This window comes from Python bivittatus, unplaced genomic scaffold (genome assembly GCF_059951505.1).
Source record: "Python bivittatus isolate LINGU-HERP-01145 unplaced genomic scaffold, Pbiv_v1 ctg000020_np1212, whole genome shotgun sequence".
Taxonomy (NCBI): Eukaryota; Metazoa; Chordata; class Lepidosauria; order Squamata; family Pythonidae; genus Python; species Python bivittatus.
The window spans coordinates 18455037-18478094 of record NW_028277030.1 but is presented as its reverse complement, the minus strand read 5'-3'; the positions used below and the strand labels follow the sequence as shown (position 1 = coordinate 18478094).

The 23058-nt window shown below is 37.3% G+C and overlaps 1 protein-coding gene across 1 annotated transcript; it reads right to left on the bottom strand.

Moving 5' to 3' along the window:
- Positions 1–83: 83 nt before the first annotated feature.
- Positions 84–14022, bottom strand: WDCP (WD repeat and coiled coil containing). The gene is made up of 4 exons (XM_007444070.4): positions 13853–14022; positions 9620–11559; positions 8605–8722; positions 84–3441 (listed from the first exon to the last, which is right to left on the bottom strand). The coding sequence occupies exons 2-4, from the start codon at positions 11534–11536 to the stop codon at positions 3158–3160; spliced, it is 2319 nt and encodes a 772-aa protein (XP_007444132.1). The 5' UTR covers positions 11537–11559; positions 13853–14022; the 3' UTR covers positions 84–3157.
- Between the last annotated feature and the right edge of the window lie 9036 nt (positions 14023–23058).

The following is a 23058-nucleotide window of genomic DNA, read 5'->3' as shown; positions in this document are numbered from 1 at the left end:
AGAACCAACTTGCCCCTTTTGGAGTCTTGAGAAATTGCATTTGAGATCAATATAAAAGCCACTTTTTCTCATTTCCGTTGTCTTTGTAAATATTAATCTGTTTCTCATATTAATATTTAACCTCAAAGGTTTGTAAAATGAATTCTGCATGTATGGAATAGTGAAATATGTATGTATATCTATGGGGAAAAGCTGAATGTTTTTCATAAATTTTGATGGGGATACAGGTGTACAAAATACTTGAGTCTAGGTAATACAACAGTTTAAGCAGCCTCAAAGATGACATTCTAATAATAACTTTAATTTACTTAAAACTTACAACTTCATTGCAAAGGATTTTATGGGGAAACTTCAAGTCCTCTGTTTTCCCTTGATGACAGCCAGTTCTGCTGAGACTTGGGAAACCGGCCACTTGGAATATAACCAGCATTGCAGCTCAAGAACAGTCACTGAGTTATCTTTCATTTACCTTACCCACCCTGATCAAACTTTTCCCCTCAGCACCGCTGATACATTTCGCTATTGCACAAAGTAGTGTGAAAATTCAAAATGCTGGTTCTTACTTTTAAAAGATGTGCATAAATATAACATGAAGTCAGGGCTTAATGGGGCTGGGTTTGTACATTCTGCTAAACCAAAGCCAAACAAACTGCATTAGTATTTTGCTCATTGTAAACCCAGTACTTATCTTGACACAGTGTCAGACCAGCTACTTTAAAGTTCACCTTTACTCATATCAATCTTCTGATGTTTTCCACGACATTTTAAAATAAGTAAATAGTAATAACGACGGCTAGAATAAATTGCTATGTTTCATTCTGCTGCTATGCCTAGCTAGTTGGTTCAGAAACAAAATTTTATTTATCTATATTTTTTATCCCGTCTTTATTATTTTTATAAATAACTCAAGGCAGCCAACATACCTAATACTCCTTCCTCCTCCTATTTTCCCCACAACAATAATCCTGGGAGGTGAGTTGGGCTGAGAGAGTTTAGAGTTACAGGAATTGTTTCTTCAAACAGCTGAGCCACTGACTTCATTCACACATAGTACTAAGGTACAGTTTAATTACCCTAAGACATAAACTATGGTTAACAAATCACATTTGGCTGGATTCATAGCCAAAACCAGTAAGCTACATTATGGCCTAGTATGTTGCATGATCCATATTGTTTACATGTAAAAAGTAGCATGATGCAATTCATGAATTTAACATAGTTTGTTTGCCTAGTATTGCAATTCGAAAGCTGCTTGTTTTAATTTTGAAATTGCCTTAGGGTTAGCAGAGATGGCAAAACTGACCTGTATTCAGTATTTTTATAAAAGACTGAAAACTTATGGACTTTTTGATGAAAATGGAAAAAAGTGAAATGATGATTTCTGGATTTGATGATTGAAAAACAATTGAATAAGGGACTGAAGGGATTATTGTAATGTTAAGGAGGGAGGAGGGATAATGAGTTTGTAACTGCTGTAAAGAAGGGCAGACGTTGCTTCTTTAATTATTTTTTCTTTTTTCTTTATCTGTATTGTTTTCTGCACTTTTCTTTAAGTGAAATGGAAGCTTTAAAGATCCAGCTAGAAATAATTAGCAAATACTCACTGCACATTAGGTCTAATGATTTGAAAGTTACTCTGTTTTTCACATATTTTAACTGAGACAGAAAACAAATAGTCATCTAATTATACACTGAAGGTATTCATGAAATCCTACAATAGGCAGGAATATTAAGGAAGGGACTTTGAGTGTGGAGGCTTAAAGGACAGAAAAAGGGAATGTAACATGGCAATAGCTACTATTATCCATTTTACATCAAATAAGGGTGATGGTTAAAGAAAAAAAGGGACATTCAAGAAAGAATAGTCCATTTATATTCCAAACAGTTTTTATTAAGTAATCTCAGTGACGGAATGATGGAAATTAGGGTTCAGATTATGTATGGCCCAAAGTTAAATCCATATCACCCTCATCACCAAAGGCTGTTTCACAATGGGAAAGAAATACTCTCCATAGGAATGACTGCCCCCTTCTGCTTCAAAGCTGTAAAACACAAAGTTTAGGGGGAGACAGCCCCTTTGAAAGGGGTTGAACAAGATGAAAAAAATAAGTGTCCCTTTTCTTCCTTTCCTTCACGAAGTCTAAACAACACAATAACCTTGTTCCGGCATGCCTAGAGAACATCAATGTAAGATTGTGTTTGTGAGACTTATTTTCAAAACCAGTTCAGCCCCTCATCCGCTATAATTCAGTGGCTAGAGCAATATTTTACACTTGCTAGTTGACAGCTTTCAACTATTATGAACGAAAGCATTTTTATTATTTTGTAAATCAGAGTTATTTAACTTACATGCATATTGCAAATGTTTCTTGGACACTCTGAAGGAAAACTAAGTAAAAATGAGTCAACCTTAGTTTCAGGTACTGTTACATCTGAAGGACTTTGGTACTCATTAGTAAGTAGTTTTGTAAATGTTCTAATAACTTTCAAGTATATTCTTAACAGGCACTGGTAAAATAATGAAGTTAAAAGTAATGCAATGAAGCAGAAACTACAGGTATAAGACTTTGTTTTATAATACAGTAATAAATATGACTCACTGTAATAAATGTGACAGCACGATGATGTTACCTAGTTGGGTAATGAAACGTCTGCAATCAAACTACCAAGCTCAGAGAGCACCAAGGACTCCACAAATGTGACTCAGTTTTGTTTTCTACTTCTAGAATCACTAGAAATCCACACATTTTTTTTCAGTATGTTCATGCCACTGATACGTCTGAGAAAATGCTAAGTCCTCTTTCCTCAAGCAAAAGCCCTTTTAGGCTTTGGCAAACATTTAACTTTGTGTTCAGCACAGTAATTGCTGATAGAATCTAAAAATGAAAATATGTTCAGCCCACCTAGCAAATAGGCTTGTAGAGACTGAGAAGCCTTGCACACTTGGTCTACCAGCTCTACCAGGCAAGAATAATTTAAATTATTAGCCGAAATGGCAAGTAAGCCATGGAGTAACAGTGAAAAGGAATCAAAGGCAAGTGTGATGGTTCAGCAAAATATCACCCCCTTATGAAAGCACAATATATAGTGGTCCCAACTTTAATTATGCATCATGAAAGATTTCACTTCTGTGTTGAGAACTCGCAAACAGTCATGATTAGGAAGAGCTGCTGGTTTGACCTGAAGAAAGGCTGCTCTGTACTAGACACTGAGAAGACTGTTCTCTCAGGACTTCCATGGAGCTGGCTGTGAAATCCAGACTTTGGGAGGAAAGCTTCCTGTATCCCACTGTGGAACTGACAGCACCTAGTCCTTTGGAAGAAGCGCCACTGCTGTCGCTAGATCTGGCATTCGCATCCCTTATAATGATCTCCTGCTGGGATTCAAATGTTACGGGAATAAAACCGTCACTATCTGCCGTAAGAACAATCCAGGACAAATCTGTGAAAGACAAGAGATACAAACAATGTTTTAAGGAACTTCAAAGAGAAATAGTGACTGGGGGTTGCATTTGCAAAATACCAAAACAATTAATGGACTTCCTTGATTATCTCTATACAAAGGCCAGTTTAATGTCAGACCAAGCAGCTACTGTATGTATAGTAGAACATATACTGGACACAAGACTGGTTTCTCTAATGATCTTTAGATTAATTTTTGCTGACAGAGAAAACTGTTAACAATACATCTTGAAAAAATGTTCAATAACAGGCTATTTTTAAATTAGTTTGTATCTATTCAGGATTTTTTTTCTGGCTGGAAATAATCAAGTCAAGTTAAATTCCTGCACATCCTATCTATCTCACAAAAACCAAGAGGTCCTATTACAGTGCTTAAACTGTACTCTTTAAATTAATGGGGCTGTGTATAAGTTGGCAAGCAGGCAGACATAAAGGTCTAAATTCAGTCCCAAGGAGGGAAACAGCATAAGCAAAAGAGCACGCAACAACTGAAGAAGTCGCTGTTGAACAATCCTGGTGAAGCAGATAAGAACAGAACCTTGACTTTGTGCCATGGCTAACCCATAGATTCTCCTTCTGTTTAAAATTATGCCCCAAATGTTCATGAACATTCCTGTTTGCTAATCAGATGTCCATCAAATGCTAAAATATGCGATTAGATAGGAATAGGAACAGGAGTTGTGCTAAGCCCAATAAATTATAAGCCATGATGTACAAGCTATGCCTAAAGAAACAGCATTAAGCCACAATCATGGTTTGTAATTTATTGGGCTGTTTGAACCTAGCAAGCTGATTTTGTAAACCCTAGTAATGAGGGAACCCAGCCTGTTTGTGGACACACTGATGACATTACAGAGTATACTTCTGTCCTATCTTGCTTTTGCTTTTCACCCTTTTCCTCCTCCTCTCCTTACATCCCTCCATCAAACTCATTTGCCCAGGGGTCTATTCTCTTTATCTCTTTCAAGCACAGTCTGTCACTGTACCAACATACATTCCTAAGTAGAAAGGGAGAGACAATTAGTGTCAGTATAGAAAGGCAGCAGACTGGATGAATAAGTTCTAGGCATAATGGCGTTTGGTCCCTCCTTGCATTATTAAGGCCTAGGCTATCATTCTGCTCTGCTTCTATTTAGCATTGGCTGGATTGATGCTCTCCTCTGAATGCCCCCATTCACTTTTGAGATTTTGCTTCCCTATTTCTTTGGCACAGCATTTGTACCCTTAGCCTAGGCTGCTGACTGCTAATCCTGCAAATAATTCTAGTAAGATGAGTACTGCCACTCACTAACAGATGTCACAGCAACACCTTGAGTTCCCTGCAGCAGATAAAAGCTACCATTTCCCCACTCTTCCATTCCAAGGAGAAAAGAGGCATGTGGAGACTCAGTCATAGGCTCTGTCAACATATTACCACCAAGTTTTCCCACGTTACTTCTCCAGTGTGAAGATACTATTGGGAGGAGTCCTTGGAGCAAAGGGGGAATATACATGGCATATCCACCCTGACAAAACAAAATAGTTAAGGGGAAAGGCTTGCAGATATGGGGGCATTATTGTACATGATTTCAGCGAGGGCAAAAAATAGCTTTTCCTAAAAATGCTCCTTTGAGAAGGATTTCATTCTTCCAGTTTACATTTTCTCCAGGAATAAAATCTGGCAGGTCTAAATATCCTGTTCTGCTGACAGTTCATAGAGCAGTTCTGTTAGCATTTTGAAAATATATACTTTATTTATTTATTTATTTATTTTATTTTATTTTATTTTATTTTATTCAACCGTCCATCTCCCCCCAATGGGGGAACTCTGGGCGATTCACAACAAACTTTAAAAACATAAAATATATAAATACATAAAACCTTAATTAAAAACATTACTAAAAAGAAAAAGGAGAGACCAAGAGGATGAAAAATCTGAGGCTGAAGGCAGAAGGCCTCTATGGGGCTAGCCATCCCCATGCAATACTTCTAACCTGCAAAAGTATTACTGGATTTGAAGAGTAGAGAGCAGTCAGGCTGTACTTTTATTTTATGCACTGCTCTAGTTTCATATTTTAGAAATGATTTTAGTAACTGCCAGAGCTCCAGTTCCTATGAGGGGTTTCTTTTACTGGTTATGTAAAGCTGTGTTGCAAATGACACGATGAGAAGATTGCAGTCATGTGAACCTTTAATCTTTCTGCTTAATGTCTTATTTGAACTCGTCAAATAAGGCCAACACTAAGAAAGATTTTCAAAATATCTCTATAGGCACAAGCAAACGAGCCTGTGTATGTAACATAATGTTTAAGCTGTTAAATCAGACTAAAGATTGCAAAGATGAGCCCAGATTATGGTTCAAATTATAACTGTTAATAGATAGTAATATAATTATTTATTTGAACTGACTGGTAGAATACTTTACATTATTCCAAAGATCATTTGCTAGTTCTTAAATGAGTTTGTAATTAACAAAGCATCAAATTACTGAGGAAGACTGGTTAGCTGTTGCTGAATTAAATCCAGTTTATTTCCTTTACTTGGGCGTATAGATCTATGTGTTGTTGATTTGCAAAAGATGGCAGATAGTGATAGTTCAAGAGATGTGAAAAGAATACAGGTCTCAATCACTAAGTTTGAAGAAGTAGTAAAAGTTTGTGGCAACAACTGAAATCACTAAATAAAAGATCTGCCCAGCTAGGTGATAGCATCTAAGCACACTTGGCTAATCTCAAAAAACTAAATAGGTTTAGATGTGGGTAGTTCTTAGATAGGAACCATCAAGAAGTCCCTGAGCTATAAGTTAGACTGAGAAGTTGAAGAAACATTGCGGAAGGAGGCAGTGGCAAAATACTTCTGTCCTGTTGCCAAAAAATTACCTGGATGGGTGCATAAAGTCACCAGCAGAACTCAACTGAAAAGAGACTTTTATCGTTACAATCATAAAGTTTGGAGAAACAGCAGAAATGTGTAGGCATAGTATTGAAGCTCAACAACAAAAAAGGATCTAGGAAGCTAGCTTGTTCATAAGTTTTCAAACAGGAAGCCAATTAAAACTGCTCAATCACAGGAAATAGTCTTTACTTTGAATAGCAGATCAAGTGTTTCACTAGTAGGATTATGAAGAAAGCATGTCAAGTATATTTCACCATAATACCAAGCAAAACCTTCAGCAGGGCACAAACACTTCTTCCCACAGCCATGATAAGTAATGCGTCCAGCTCTGTTAAAGTTTCTCCTAATTATAGTTGAAATTATTTTCCCACTATCTCCACTCATTGGTTCCAGTCTTTCCCTCTGGAAGAACCAAAGATGAGTTTGTTCCATCTTGTCTGTGGCACCCAATCACATTTGAAGGTCACTGTTTTTTTCCCCCAGGTTAAATATTCCCAGCTCTTTTGACTATTCTGTATATGAAGCTATTCTGTTTTATTTCCAGACTCCTCACCATTCTGGCTGGCCTCCTCTAGATATGCTAATTTTGTCAATGTCCTTAAAATGTGGGGTGCATGGATGGTTACAGAACTCAGATGCAGCTCACCAGCACAGAGTGGAACTACTACTTCCTATGACCTGAAGTATAAGAAGATATTATCATTCCTAACAGAGAAGGGTTATGTGCTCCAGCCCTACCCCTTCTACTTTGACCCTCCCCACATTTCTAGGGAATGACGTAATGTGAAACTGTATCTCCATTCAGTTATAGTCAAACACAAGGGCTATTCTTAGAGTATGGAGTAAATATAAACTCAGGTTTTACCTGAAAACACCTTTACAGCTGTCAGTGCAAGAAGCATTTTATAGATGAGAAATGATAACATAAATAGTTAACCTACCAAGATGTACTAGAATTTTCTCAAGGGGATTGTAAAATGAAATCAAGAGAAGAATTGATAACAGAAGGATATTCTTGTCAATGGTTTTCTTATGTACAATTAACAAAGGTTTAAAATGGATAAAAGATGTTATGGCTTTGAACAAAGTAAGACTGAGTTTGAAACAGAATTATGTACTAATGATGAACATGTTATTGCGAAAATGTATAAACTTTTGCTGAAATATGAGACAGAAGAGGAACAAGTGAAAGAATGTATGATAAAATGGATTAAAAAATTTGGCTATAATATACAAACGGACCAACAGGAAAATATGTGGTTGAAAGGACTGAAATTTACATTATGTTCTAGCCTTAAAGAGAATGTTTATAAAATGATGTATCATTGGTATCTGTCACCAGATAAATTGTCTGGAATGTATAAAGGTACTTTGAATCTTTGCTGGAAATGTGAACAACATGAAGGGACATTTTATCATGTTTGGTGGACATGTAAAAAAGCAAAAAAAATTTGGATACAAGATTTTAAAGGTTAAAGTATAACTGAAACCAGAGACTTTTCCTTTGGAACTAATGGACAAGCAATTAGAAAAAAGTCATGGAACTTTATATATGACAGCTGCAGCAAGACTATTATATGCTCAAAAGGTTTGGCACTACCTACAACAGAGGATTGGTTGGTGAAGATGATGGAACTTGCAGAGATGGCTAAATTAACCTCTTTGATCAGAGAAAAAACCAGTATCTACATTTATGGTTGACTGGAAACCTCTTACAGACTTTTTGCATGAAACAAAAAAATGCACTTATGATTTGTGGCTTTGATGATTAGAAAAAAAGGATAATAGAAAACAGTGAACTTTTTTGTAATAATAAAGAGATAATTTTGCAATTGTACTTATATTTGCTGCAAAAGAAATCAGAAGCTTCTTCGTATTTTTTCTTTTTTTCTGCACTTTTGCTTTTTCTCTCTCCTTTCCTTTTTTTTACTGTTTCTACTCTTTATTAGTTTGTGTTAGTTTTTACGTGTTTTGTAAAACTTTTAATTAAAATTTTATTTAAAAAAGATAAAGTTATAATCAAACATGGTTACATTTCTCTTTTAAACTTTCAGTAATAAAGAGATATTAGGAATGCAGCCATTTCTTTATAGTTGTGATTTGAAGAGAACTTGTGATGCCTGAAGAGAACTAAACTACATATGAATACAGGCAATGAAAATGTTCACTGTAAAAAAAATGCAAATATTTATATAAATAAAAGGAACAAATAGTTTTTCACTGGCACATGCCTTCTTATAATGTTCCTAAAATTACTTTTCATACTTACTATGCTGCATTTCAACTACACACACATCGAAAATCTGCTGAATTATGCTCAGACGGAGTTTTCCATCACAGAGGATAACAGCACGCTTTTCAGAAGTAACAGATCCTGAAGACTCCTTCTGTTAATTTAAGAATAAGAGTTTTAGGAGTAGCAATTCCTAACAGCTTATCCTGTACGCGTGCACCCAGGTTTCACAGTGCTGATACCATCTTGTTACATAGTTTTCTTTTGTTTAGCAGTGCCATGTGCATAATTTACATCCACTAGTAAGGGCTGCATACACAGAGACACTACTAAGGCTGAACTTGCACAATTTCCACCTTGAATATTGTAGTTCTTTCAGCATATTCAGCTCACTGGCTATAGCATAAGGTGGGATAAGTGAATCCAGATCAATGCTTCTTTTATCTGTCTCTGTAAATAGCACTGTCACTCATGTCTGATAGCCACTGCTATCTATAAAAGAGATGCATGTAATTTTTATGTGCGCAAGACAGTGCTTATTAACAAAGTTTCATACACACACATTTATTCATGGTCTTTCCTCCAGCCCACTCTAAGAGTTATGTTCACAAATCCCATGGAAGGAAAATTAGGCTAAGAGGAAACAGCTGGCTTAGGATCATCCAGCAAGCCTTGAGACTGAATGGAGATTTGAACTGGAGTTTTTCTTGTCTTAAGTGTGCCCTGTAACCAAATCTACTGACTCTCAATATTTCCAACCTCTTGAAGATTACATTTTAGACTTCATTGCATTGCCAATTCTATTACTTGCTCATCTAAAGAGTCCCAAAAGGTCCCAATCACACTGATGCCTCCAAAGGAATCCAAATCTCCCTTCTCTCTCTAGATCTTTAAGAGTAGCTTTACATAACTGGATTTTGGCAAATGGGTTGCTGCTCTTCAGAAATTTTGCAGAAAAGCTCACAAGGAAGGAATCAATATTACTAGTTTCTTTAAATACAGCTGGTTATGTTAAAATTGTGATATCATACTCTTTTTGTTTGAAAGTTACCTGGCAAATTACGTTAACAAAAGAAGGCTCACAAGATGGTGGATACTGTGGAACAATTTTTTTTCCAGATCTCAGAAGTTCAGTTATTTCAAAAAGTTGATGCTGAAGTTCTGCAAAGCTGTGGCATAGTTTTTCTAGATTTTTAGAGATGCTATTAGTTTCTTTTTCACTTTGCAGTAAGTACCTTTTTATTTCATGAGAACTCTGCATTTGTTTGCTGCATAACTTAGAAGTTTCATGAGAACTATCTCCTGGTGTGTTTGGTGATATTGGAGTATTTAGCAATCCTGAAGCATTTTCAAGCCCTCGAAGAGCAAAAGAATGAGCTGTGGGCTCAACATCCAAAGTTTTCAAAGCTTGGGGAAAATCCTTGGACATCTTTTTCTCAGCAGACTCCACAATGCTTGTTGACAGGCATTGCTCATTAGCAGTGTTTTTAATTTCTTCTATCAGTTTTTTCTTCCCAGGAGACGGCATGATCGTGCAACCTGGGAGCAGCAAACCTTCACTCAGGGAGTGAGTATCAGAAGAATGGCTTTCAATGCTTTCTCTTTTCACTGGTATGTTCCTAAAACAAACCTGAGTAGGACCTGAAAGTGCAGAGGGGCCTTCTCTACAGGCAATCTTTTTTACTGTCAAGCGGAGAATGTACTTATCTGAGCGTGAAGATGGAAGAAAAGCAGGGTCCGTTAATTTCTGTTTTCCAACCAGTATCAGCAACAGTTTCTCTGTCAGGAAACACAATCCCTTTGGCCTCTCACTTTTCTCCAGCTGAATTTGTTGAATGTTAGGCAGGTGTGATGAAATTAAGGAGTAAATTAAAATTATGTTACAAGTATTGGAGGCAACTGCCACAGTCTGTGTTTTAGAGTCAAAAGCCATGATATCTGGGACTAGGATACCTGGGATGCTGACTTTTTTGCTAGTTGTCACTTTTCTTTCAAAAGTCACCAAAATCAAGTGTGATGCATCTTGACCACTTCCAGTTAGGTAATCCTTGGGTCTTAGATTAGTGAGAGGACTGTTTTCAGATTGCTGTTTGCTTGAAGGAAGATGAGTCAAATCCACTGGCGATGATGCAAAAGTTCCAGTGGACTTGTCCTGGTCTGTTAATTTTTTTCCACCATCCACAGAGAGGTCACTATCATATCCCAATGGACTACTTTGGGAGGGAATAGAATTTCCAATAAGCTCAGTTGGGAGTTCAAATGAAATACCAGCATTTAAGCTGCAGATCTTATCTAGTGGCAGTTCAGTAGCAACTGCCACTTGTGCACTCACAGTTGGTTCCATTGCACAAACGTAGCCCCCCACATCAAATATTGGACAAAAGGAGCAAGCATTTAAAGTTTTCTGATCATCATCCCACATATAGGAATGGAGTGCACTACCTATCCCAATCACCAAACGACTGCCTTCCTCAGTCCAACAAGCACAATGAATGATACCGGTACCTTTGATATCTGCTTTTATTCTGGAGTTATTGAGCCGCACCGAATGGAGCACAGAAGTTTCTCGTGTAGTGAGTACAGCCAAGATTTCTTTCTGGGGATGCCACACACAACCCTGAGGAAGTATAGGAAACAGCTCACTGATTTCACTGATTTGATAAACCATCAGTTTGTTTTGTTCTGAAACACTGTAACAGAGTTGCCACATTGTAATGTGTCTTTTATGCTGAATAGCAAGGAGTGCAGGAGCATCTGGAGCACAAAACGGACCCCAGTAAAGTCCATGAACATGTTCAAATTGACCCACAACATTTGAGTTGCCAAAGTTAGGTTCTCCATTATGCTGGTATAAAGAAGTCAGTATCACTTGCTTTCCATCTGTCCAGGCAATTCCATGCACAGGATGGATGGCCTGGTATAAGGCATTAAGGCCAGTTCTCAACAGCTTTCCTTTCCCCAGCTCCATTTTTAAGTTTTCATGGAATACATCTGTAAAGAAAACAAATATTTTGATTTCATCATTACTGGTGACTTTGTCAAACAAGTGAATCATGCACAACAGATACAAGCATTATGCTTGCTGTGAAATTCCAAGACATGATTTTCTGTCCAGGTTCCTGAAACCTAAAATCTGAACTAGGTGGAATTTGGGCTTAATTCAACAGAGCTGTTATTTGAAGTACTGTTCATTGAAATCCTCATTCTGAGTAAGTAAAGTTAACATCAGATTGGGAATTAACAACAGTGACTAAAAGGCTCTGCTAAGGAGGTGGAATATTTCCAAGCATATATAGTGTTCATACAATGATCAATACAATATAAATACAGTATAAAATGTAGTGTTATATAATACGTTTAAATATAATTTTCTGTGAATAAAAGAAATATGCCCTTATTAACTATGATATTTGGTTCTTATTTAGAAATTAATTTTTAAAAAGGCAAACTATGAAAATTACATAATTGTCTGGTGATTGGCTGGTGTGGGTCTTCCGGGCTGTGTGGCCGTGTTCTTGAAGTTTTGTTTCCTAACATTTCGCCAGCACCTGTGACCGGCATCTTCAGAGTGCAGGAGCACAGACAGGAGCAGTTCTCCTGGGGCACAGAGAGAACTGCTCCTGTCTGTGCTCCTGCACTCTGAAGATGCCAGTCACAGGTGCTGGCGAAACGTTAGGAAACAAAACTTCAAGAACACGGCCACACAGCCCGGAAGACTCACACCAGCCATCGTATGCCAGCCGTGAAAGCCTTCGACAATACATTGTCTGGTGATTCATTATTCTATTGTTGGTTATTTTAACTGATTCATTGATACTCAGCCTGGCTTAGGTTCTCAATGTTTTAAGTAAATAACTTTTTAAAGTGAATTAAAATTTGACAGCCACATTTTAGCACAGGAAAAAAAAAGCAGATCAGTAGTTCTCCATCACATATAAAATAAGATTGATCCTTCCCATGAATTTGGAAAAGACCACGCTCTAGTTCAGGAACAGGCAACATTGAGGGGTCAGGTATCTGAATTCAGACTCCCAGTCTGCTGGGGCTCTATGCTATGACATTGTGATATCACTGGAAAGGGCATGGCTGAAAATGATCAGCCTATTTTTTACTTTTGTGAGATTATAGGGGTGATGTGGGAACAAGAGGCCTAGCAAAGGGAATCCATTCCCATTGCCACCCTGAAATCACCCCAAAGCAAAGTCAATGGGCCATAATCCTGCTGCAGAAATCTATTTTGCTACTGAATTTCAACAGCACATTTTCTGGATACTGGGAGCACAAGGGGGATCCTGGAAGGGCATATGTGACCCACAAATTAACTATTCCTATTCTAGTTAATTACAAGGAATAGCTTGTCTTTCCACACTTTGTATTTTTAAGTAAACCCAAAGAGTTTGTTCAGTCAGGAACAGGAAAACTGATAACCCCAGATATGGTGAAGTATGACACCCAGCAGCCCCAGTCATCTTGGGTAATGCTGAGAGATTTTTACAGTTTAGCAACATCTGGACAGCCACATGTTCTCTCTCCTTGTCCATAAATGTATTGGGTGACTATGACGTGCACGTGGCTATTTTGCATCAAGTAGTGTCTTTCCAATTTAATCAGAAGTATTTTCCAATAGAATAAATTCCTGCTCCCATCACCCCTGCCTCCCACTTCAAGACTGGGATAAGTTCCACAGCAGATCTCAGAATAACTGAATTGTAATGGGGAGGAAAGCCAAGCCAAGCCAGGGAAGTGCAAAGACATCAAGCTGAATAGAGTCTATCGTTTGCAGGCTTGGACCTTTCAAGATGCGGCCACCTTGTTTTTCCCACGAAGGTTTCTGGCAATACAGGACGTGGAAGTGGCGCTACCTGCCCGCGACCTGGGAGGTGGCGAGGGGGAACTAAGCAGGTCTACCACCACGTCATTCCCTACTTCAACCTCTTGAAACCTCGGGTCCCCAGAGCTTGCTGGGTAACATCTTCACCGTAGGAAGCCGGTGTAACTAGTGGCTGGGGCAGATGGGAGCTGTAGTTCAGAGTAAGAAACCCAACGCTGGGAAAGACCGGCTAAGTAGAAAGAAAAGGGACCGGACTAGCCGGGGCTCGGGGTTTTAGGGAGCAATTTCTCATGGCATTTCCCACCCTTAACCCTTTTATTTTCCTCACGCGCAGCGCCTCGGCTTTTTTACGGAGTCTCCTCCCGGTTCTGGCGCGACTCGGCCGCCCCCGAGCTTTGGCGCCAACGCCTCCTCCGTTTGTACCCCTTTGGCTCCATCCCCGCATCCATTTACCTCTCTAAACACGCGATCCGGTTGCCCCTCGGTGTAACGACATCAGCCTCTTCTCACGCCCACTCGGTGCTCAGTTCATTGCCGGCATCCCCGGTTCTCGGTCTGGGGAGGAGGAATGGCCGGGCAGAACCATGAACATACCCCGCGCTGCCACAAGGGACGCTGCTGGCGGAGGCTTTCCGAAAAGGCCAAAGAGGAGGCGGCATCCAAGCCTAGACGCAAGCGTCCCCTGCCCGTCTAGGATGAGGCGTCACCGGCGCTGTACTTCCCTATTGGTCTATGTGTGATCTAACAAACGCCCCCTTGCGACAGAAACACCACTCAAGAAAGCTCGCGCTCCCGCAACCCTTCCCTTTATGCTGTTAGGCAGCGGAGGCGGCCCGCCCCCTTGGGTGAGAAAGATATCGGCGGGGCGGGGTTTCGCTCTCGGGGCTACGCGGCCGTTACGAGGCAAGCGTTACTTTTTCTGAAGAGGGGCTCGAGAGTCTTATGCCGCCTTCCCATCGTTTTGTGTTCCGGCGACTAAGGCCAAAAAGTCAGAAGTAATAAAAGTTTAAATGTTTATAAGCACCGCAAACTGATAGTGGTACAAAAGGGGGAAGCTAGAAACGAAATCGCTTTCTCCCTCTCACTTTTTTAAAATTGTTGCAGTTGTTTATCTTGTTCGTTTTCTTTAGTAGGTACAAGCAATACGTTTTTTCTTTTTCTTTTTTCTTATTTTTTTCTTGTACTGTTCTGTTTAATAAATAGCCTAAAGACAAATTTTAAAAATAGTAGAGAAGGCTAGTATACTAAAATAACAATCAGGAGGGAATCCTTAATGACAATATGTGTATTTATTTCAGTATATTTAGAGGTTATCGGTGTATGAAGAGTTTGGAAATGTTTACAATTATGCTTTCTGGGAAAATAATTATTGCAGAGTCTCTAAAATTTATTGAACACTTTATTTTTGTGATAAAGTACAACAGAAGCAACTGTTTTGCATTATAAATGCTCATTTATTTAACTATCCTCAGTTACGATTTGAAGTCAGATCTATGTTAATCTCCTCCCCACCCCCGGCAAAGCCAGTTTATGCAATTTATCCCTCAGCTTGCTACAGTGGTGCTTAAAGGTTTGTGAACCCATTTGAATTTTCAATATTTCTGCATAAATATGACATAAAACATGATCAGTTCTCCACACAGGTCCTAAAACTAGATAAAGAGAACTCAAGTAAAGATACTTGTTCATTGATTTACTGTATTGAGAAAAATGATCCAAAGCTATATATGTGTGTGGTAAACTAAATGTTTCCAATAACTCTTGATCAGTCCTGCACATTTAGCCCATTCCTCCTTACAGAACAGCTTCAACTCATGGATTTTGGTGGGTTTCCTCTTATGAACTGCCTGCTTCAGGTCATTCCACAACATTTCTATAGGATTAAGGTCAGAACTTTTACTTGGCCATTCCAAAACATTAACTTTTTTCTGCTTTAATCATTCTTCGGTCATACGCCACTTCTCCCCATTGTGGGAAGATGGGCGGGGACAAATTAAATAAATAAAATAAATAAAAATAAATACTACCTGTGTGTTTCTGGTCATTGTCTTGCCGCATGACCTGCTTTCTCTTGAGCTTCAGTTCATAGACAGATACCCTGACATTTTCCTGTAGAATTAACTGGTACGATTCAGAATTAATAGTTCCATCGATGGCAAGCTGTCCTGGTCCAGAGGCGGCAAAGCAGGCCCAAACCATGATACTGCCACCACTATGTTTCACAGATGGGATAAGTTTCTTATGTTGGAATGCAGTGTTTGCCTTTCACCAAATACCCTGTGAGTATTCCACTCACAGCCAATTAGAGTCCAATTATTTGTTGCTTTCATTATAGTATTTCCCATGCTAAATGGAACAAGACTGAACAGTTGTATTATGTTATTTTAAAAATAATACATGCTTTTTTCATCTGCAGAATTCCATAATGGGAGTACTAATATTAAACAAGCATACATCTGGTAGCTTTTGTGCACAGAATATCAGATCTGGCTCCAGAGTTTATCAATTATCATGATCTTATTTTAAATCCAGTACTCCCCTCTTAATGTGGAGAACCATCCTGTTTCCTTAGTGTCATGTAAATCACTGCAGGGAAAACACTCCTGTGGAACTCTTGTGAATTACAGTTAAAATACATGTGAAAGTCCTACTAATCATTTTCTAATGTTTCAGTTCTTTTATGTTCCAAAATATGGTTTTATAATTCCCTGTCTCACCATGCTTGGTGGTTATGATGAAAAATTTGTTTTGAACATGTAACTTCCATAGACATCGAAATTATCCTTGCCATCCCTTATGATGATCTCCTGCTTTGCTTTAAAAGCTATTGGAATAAAACCTTCACTATCTGCAATAAGAACTATCCAGGAAGGACCTAAAGAAGAGGAAAAAATGTCAGAAGATGTGTGCAAAAGTTAGATATACACCATTTGCCTAAATGTTAAGTGTGCACCTGTATATAATCCTTTGTGCTTCTTTTAATAGGTTCTTTCAACAATATTATAAAAATGTATTACGTGGCTGATTTCAGTTTTAAGCCAAAGTGGACAACACAGCAAATTATTTCTTCATTTTTGGTACTTACAAAAAGATCATCTAGCTCTGATATGATATTTATATATTATATAAATATATTGATATACATTTTTCTATGAAGAAAAATGAAGTTACCTCCTGTTGCAGAGATAAAATAGTCATCTAAGTAAAAGGTTATGAATATGTTTTTAATTACTGTGCTATACAGCTAGGTTTTTCTAAGAATAATGGAAGGCTTTCACATTTGAGGGTTATATCTAAAGAATATTGAATATTTATAGTGTATCTCCTTTGTTTTAGTTTCCGGGGGAAAGTAAAATGCTGGAGGGCAAAGTAAACTCACAACCTGAATTTCCTTCTTGATTAGTCAAAAGAAAAAGATAATCATAATTTATTAAATTTATATGCTGCCTGACTCCCAGGATGAAATGAACAGGATAAAAAAAATTAAAATTGCATTGGATATGGTTAAAAAAAGGATTTTTTATAACCTGATGTTGATCATTTGAAAATACATTGCAATTTCACTTATATGCAAAAAGAATGTTGCAGTTTCAAATATTTTTAATTACTTAAATAATGTAAACAAAAGCTTGTTATTTATTTGTTTTGGTAATTTATTCCATTGCCTAGTCATTTATAAGTAATCTTAACAGTATTACAGTGTCACAGAATACTACAGTATTTCCCAATGCCATTCAGATTATATTCTGAATCTAAAACAATAGGTAGATATTTGTAGAGCAGTTTTCCTAACATGGTGCCTTCCAGATACTTTGGCTTGCAACTATTTCATGGAATATGAAAAAATCTTATTTCACGTTCTTTACTGGAATCCCAAAATGTTATTAAGTAACTTCAAATGCACAAGGATGTCAACTAATGGTATTAAGAGTATACAGTGTATTCATTCACAACCTGTAGCCACATCCAGCCTCCCTAATCTTAGAAGTGTTCCCACTCTCTAGGCTTAGTGTTTAACCATTGCTTGGCGAAGTTTGATAACATTCGGTGTTAGGGCCACCTGTGTCCATGTATCGGTGGGGCAATTAAGACACCTATGCATGCATTCCAATTTATTAACTCCATTTGGGTCAGTCTGAAAAGGAGAAAATGTTTTTATCAGCTGTCCAACTGACAAAAAATTATAGGAAGGTTGCCAAATTCTGCACAGTTGTGATTGCTTTAAGAAGATCTTGGGTCTAAGTTTGGTCCCATTACTTATTTCATTTTATTCAACCTTGGCTTTGTTTTTATGTTAATTTCTTATTTTGCTTTATTTAATTATATCATACGTTTTGGTCTTTGGCACTCAATAAATAAATAAATATTCAAAAAATTAAAACGGAATAATTGAAATACTGAATGCTTGAATGGTTACATGGTAAAGTATCGTCAGCCTTTATGAGTAATGCTCACCACATTACTTGAGTGCTTCCAGAGGGACTTAGGAGAGAATTCTGTGCAGATATTCCATTTTCCTCCCTTATCTGATTATTTGTGGTTAAAACAAAGAAGAAAATGGGAGAAGCAGTGGGAAAACCCAAGAATATTACAAATGGATTGCACTGGAGCATCCATAAATGCTCCAGTTTAAAAACAGTGGGTTTTGATTATGATCTCTCAGGAGACCGTTATCTGCTACAGCTGTGCACAGAGGCATCTGCAGGGTTTGGATAAAAAAGCCAAGATGGCAGCTGTGACAGTGGGCTTACAGACAGTTTTGCCTATTTTTTTATGTGTGAGCAAGGAGCAGCAGCTAGTGGCGTTCAACTTCCATGTATGAGAATAATGCACCATTTGTTCTTTTTCTACATTTTCTCTCCTATGATTTTCTTTTCTTTACAACTACAGCTTACAGGATGTTGCAACCACCAGCATTGTGACTATGTTCATGAAAGCACTGTTTGTGCAGCAATAAAGACTACCCATTTTATTTCAGGAGGGTAGACAATGAGCACAGTTATGGCTGGATTGGCAAAGCCATATACAAAAAAATTACAGAAAGTGTTATTGGCAGTATTACATGAAATCCATACATGAACTATGGATTGATGTAAGAGGAAGATAATTCCTTCCCTGATATCTTCCTACTTTCATGATTAAATCAAAGATGAAGAGTAAAACCAGAAGTTTGAAAGATTAGATTGGTGAGTTCCTGTTCTCAGCAGAGATTAAACTAATCCAAAGCACAGTAAGACGTAGTGCCTCTATTACTAAATACATATTGAATATGTGTGAATTGTTAAATAATTTTTATTTTTATTAAGTAAAAGGCAACAGGAAAACAAAATAAAGAAAAAGTGAAAAGGAACAGAACACACATATAATTACATATCAGTATATCTATGTTGTTATTTTTTTTTTAACTTAATATTATTGCTGCTACATAAGTTTTACAGTAAGGTGAGGGTTGAAGTGAGAATTCAAAAGGTAAAATTTAATATTGTGCTTTAAAAAATGTAATAAAAAACAAAACACAAAATCAAGTTTGTAAGAAAAAACATTCAAGCAGCCCCCTTTTTGTTCTTTTTTCCTCCTTTCTTTTCTTTCCTTTTTTCCCATTGCTAACTGCTACTTAAGTATGTTTATACTTTGCTTTAAATTTCTGTAATTATTACTCATTTCTGTTTAAATTGTTTAAATTATTTTTAAATAGTTTCTTTTTTTCTTCAAAACCCATATTCTAAGTTCTTACTTTGCTATGTGATATGTCGCATATAAGGGAGAAATTCCTGCTTATGTATGCATTTTTGGTAAATTATGAAGTTTAAGAAAGCCCATTAAAAACTATTTCTTATGAATTTTAAATTATTTAAGGAGAGGCAGCAAGAAGGCGGCTTATTATACAATTGCTAATCAATCATGTTAAAGATTAAAATGAGATTTTTGCATTGTAGTGAGTCATTGTTATGACCATAGTTTGTCTGGGTTTAGATTACACACTAACCCACACAAAGCAAATGACATATGGTTTAGCATCTGTTTTCAGCCAGTTATTTCATAAGAATTATTTTCTCTTTAATACTACCATGGGACTAGATTTGACTGAATATCAGTAGCTTGATAGGACAAGATGGCAGCTTTATTGGGCATCATTAATCAGTCTGTAGATGTCTGAGATCAGAGTGGTAGAGAGACTAACTTTGTTTGCACATTGCAATAAGCTATCATTTGTTTAATCATCATTCACTAAATAAATCACAACCAATGTTATGCAATTTTAGATATAAACCATTAAGTTCAGTGTCTAAAGTCATAGAACATGCTAAATTATCATGTGGTTTGGGGCAGGGGGAAGATTGCTTAAGCAGGTTAGAGAAAGTCCTAGCTTGCTACCAATTTACAGGCAATCCTTATAATTAGCAGGTTCTGTATTTGCAAATTCACTTACTTGCAAAAATGTTTTTGTAATCCCAAAATCAGTACTCATGGCACTGTCGTGCTTATTTGTAGAGATGCAGAGCGGGAAAACATCAGAATTGCCTGACACGCATGCTCCCAGCTGAGGTTTCAGCATTTGCTAATTTACTAATATATGCAGCATTTTCCCAGAATGTAACTACTGCAAATGACAAGAATTGCCTATATTCCAATCTGTTTTCTACATTAATATATCCATAAATAGAATATTCAGGGTCCTACCTATGAAAGGCTCAGGAATCAAGGTCAATTTTGCATCGTACTGCTGGTTTACAGAGACAAAATCTTGCAACTCAGGTTCCCAAAAGTTAGTTCTCGCTAAAATAATTAAATTAAATAATAAAGAGGACTTGCCATGTTTCATTTCAACAATAGGCAGATCAAAAAATTGCAGGACTAAATTCAGATGGATTTTGCCACTGCAGAGCAGAACATTTCGTGTTTCTTCAGCTATTGCTCCATTTGAAGAACGTTTCTTCAGGCACATATACATAAAAAAATAAATCTGTTATTAAAATATTAGTAATTTGTTCCATGTTTATTGTTAATGATTAGTTTTCCTCACAAATCGATAATTCAGTCTGCTCATTGTATTCTCACAAACACAAAAGAGATAGGGTGCTTCACATAGGAAGCAAACTAGACAGGTCTATTCATAAGACAACCCCATGAAATCAATATGAAGCAATCTGGAGATGTAAGATTGGAGCAGCTGGGAGAGAATATTTGAAAATATTGGCTACAGTTAGTCCTCGACTTACAACCACAATCTGGACCAGAATTTTTGTTGTCAAACAATGCAGTCGCTAAGTGAATCACGCCCAATTTTATGACCTATTTTGCCCTGGTTGTTAAGCAAATCTGGCTTCCCCCATTGACTTTCCTTGTTGGAAGCCCCCTGAGAAGGTTGCAAATGGTGATAATGTGATCCCAGGACTCTGCAACCAATACATGCTGGTTGCCAAGCACCCAAATTTTGATCATGTGACTGTGGGGATGCTGCAATGGTCATAAGTGCGAGGCGGTCATAAGTCACTTATTTCAGCACCGTTGTATTTTTGAATGGTCGTTAAACGAATGGTTGTAAGTTGAGGACTACCTACTGTGTATACCCAGTAGCCCAACGAATTTGATCTTGCCAGAAAAGCAGCTGGTAATTCCCCACTTTTGGGAGGAATTGCCTCCTACTAGAAATTGTTACTCCTACTTTAACTGCCATATTGAAGCAGCTGAAAACAGCTCTTCCAGAGGGCATTTGAGATGTGATGCTATAATATTGGTTAATTTTATATGTTTAGGCATTTTATTTTTTTATGCCAACCATGGATTGTTGTTTTACTCCTGTAAAGTCTTAAGGAATTATGGCAGGGTATAAAAATAACAAATAATATTTGTTGAATCAACCACAAGGAAAACAGCACTGGGGATGGTGGGGTGTATGTATGTGTGTGTTTGAGGAGTAGTATAACCTTGAATTGATTTTTTTAGGCTCAAGGTTAATGCACTTACATTCTGAAATAAACAACACATATGAGACTGTTTGTTTTGTCTTCTGTACTATCTTGAACTTTAGGAAATGCTAAAATATCAACAAGGAAACAAAATAAATGCAGTGGAAAAATTGAATTGATGTTGTTTATCTGCAGGGAATTATTGTATTGCATGAAGACGTGAGGAAAAAGAATTCCTATGCTCATGTGAAGAAAAGAAAATCTGACCCATTGGATTTATTTTTATTTTTAATATTTCTTCATTATGTAAGCAAATATATTTCTTAATGCATGAATCTGTAAACACAATGAATCTTTCAAGCATGTATGCTATTACTAACATATGTTGGTCCAATAACTTGTCTCACCAAAAATTATTATTTTAAAAACCACGTACCTCTCTCAAGTGTCTGTTGCAATAAATAATGCCTTCAAACTGAAAAGCAAATAGACATATATTAATGACAGTCACCTGAGCAGAAAAGGATGTGCAGTTCAGTGTTTCCTGGGCCTCATCCCAGATATAGGAATGACGAGCACTGCTTATAGTGATGACTAGACGATTACCCTCCTTGGTCCAACAGGCACAGTGGATGAGACCACTGCTTTTAATGTCTGCTTTAACCTTGGAATTGTCTAAACAAACTGCATATAAAACAGACGCATCCCTTTTCGTAAATACTGACAAAACATCCCTCTTTGGGTACCACACACAGCCTCGGGGAAGCAACTGGAACGGCTGAACAATTTCACAAGTCTGGAAAACCGTGAGCTTATTCTTTGCCAAAACATTATGGATCAGCTGCCAAATGCTAGCATGCTTTTTGTGCTGAACAGCAAGCAGAGCCGGCAAGTCTGCAGAATAACATGCATTCCAATAAAGTGCGTGGACATGTTCAAACTGACCTATAAGAATTGAATCACCAAACCTCCATTTTTTTGCTATGAAAGTGCAATGGTATCAATGCCACTTGCTTGCCATCTGTTCATGCAATCCCATAAATTGGGTGTATGGCCTGGTATAAAGCATTAAGGCCAGTTCTAAGAAGTTTAGCTTTTCCTGGCTCCATTCTTGACATCTCCCTATTAGTGCTGTTTGCTCTGAAGTATAAGCTCCATCTGATTCATCAGAACAGCTTGATCTATCGAAGTCTTTTGGTTGTAGAACCATTTCCGTGTTAGCAAATGATGGCCTTTCTTTTAAGCTTGCAGCTCCCTTCACTGTGAAACTCTACTTCTATTACTCTAAGAATAAATCTGCTTCCAGACTGCTCTTCCTATGTTCTTTTCCTGGGAGGAGCTAATGAGCTTTAACTAATTACTGATCTCATCTATTGCATTTTCTTAGAAGACTATTTTTAACTTTTAAGGACCAGGCTTGCTTTTAAAAATAGCACTTTAATACCTGAAGTGTATTTTGTGTTCTTCTACACAAAATAGCGGAGAGTTTCCATGTGCTGGAGAGTAATTTCAGTTGCAGCATGAATTGAACCACCTAGCACTTTTGCTTTCTGAAGGGAAGACTAAGTAAATTTAATCATACCCTCAAAGAATAAGAGAAGACAAATAACATTTAGGTTTGTAAATAGTTCAAAACAAGTAGTAGTAGTGATAGAGAAACAAGAAAGCAAAATCAAGTATTCGATTGACTGATCTCACTCTTTCCTTCTGCTGCATTTAACCTCTTTTCATTTTGCTCCTTTTAATTTG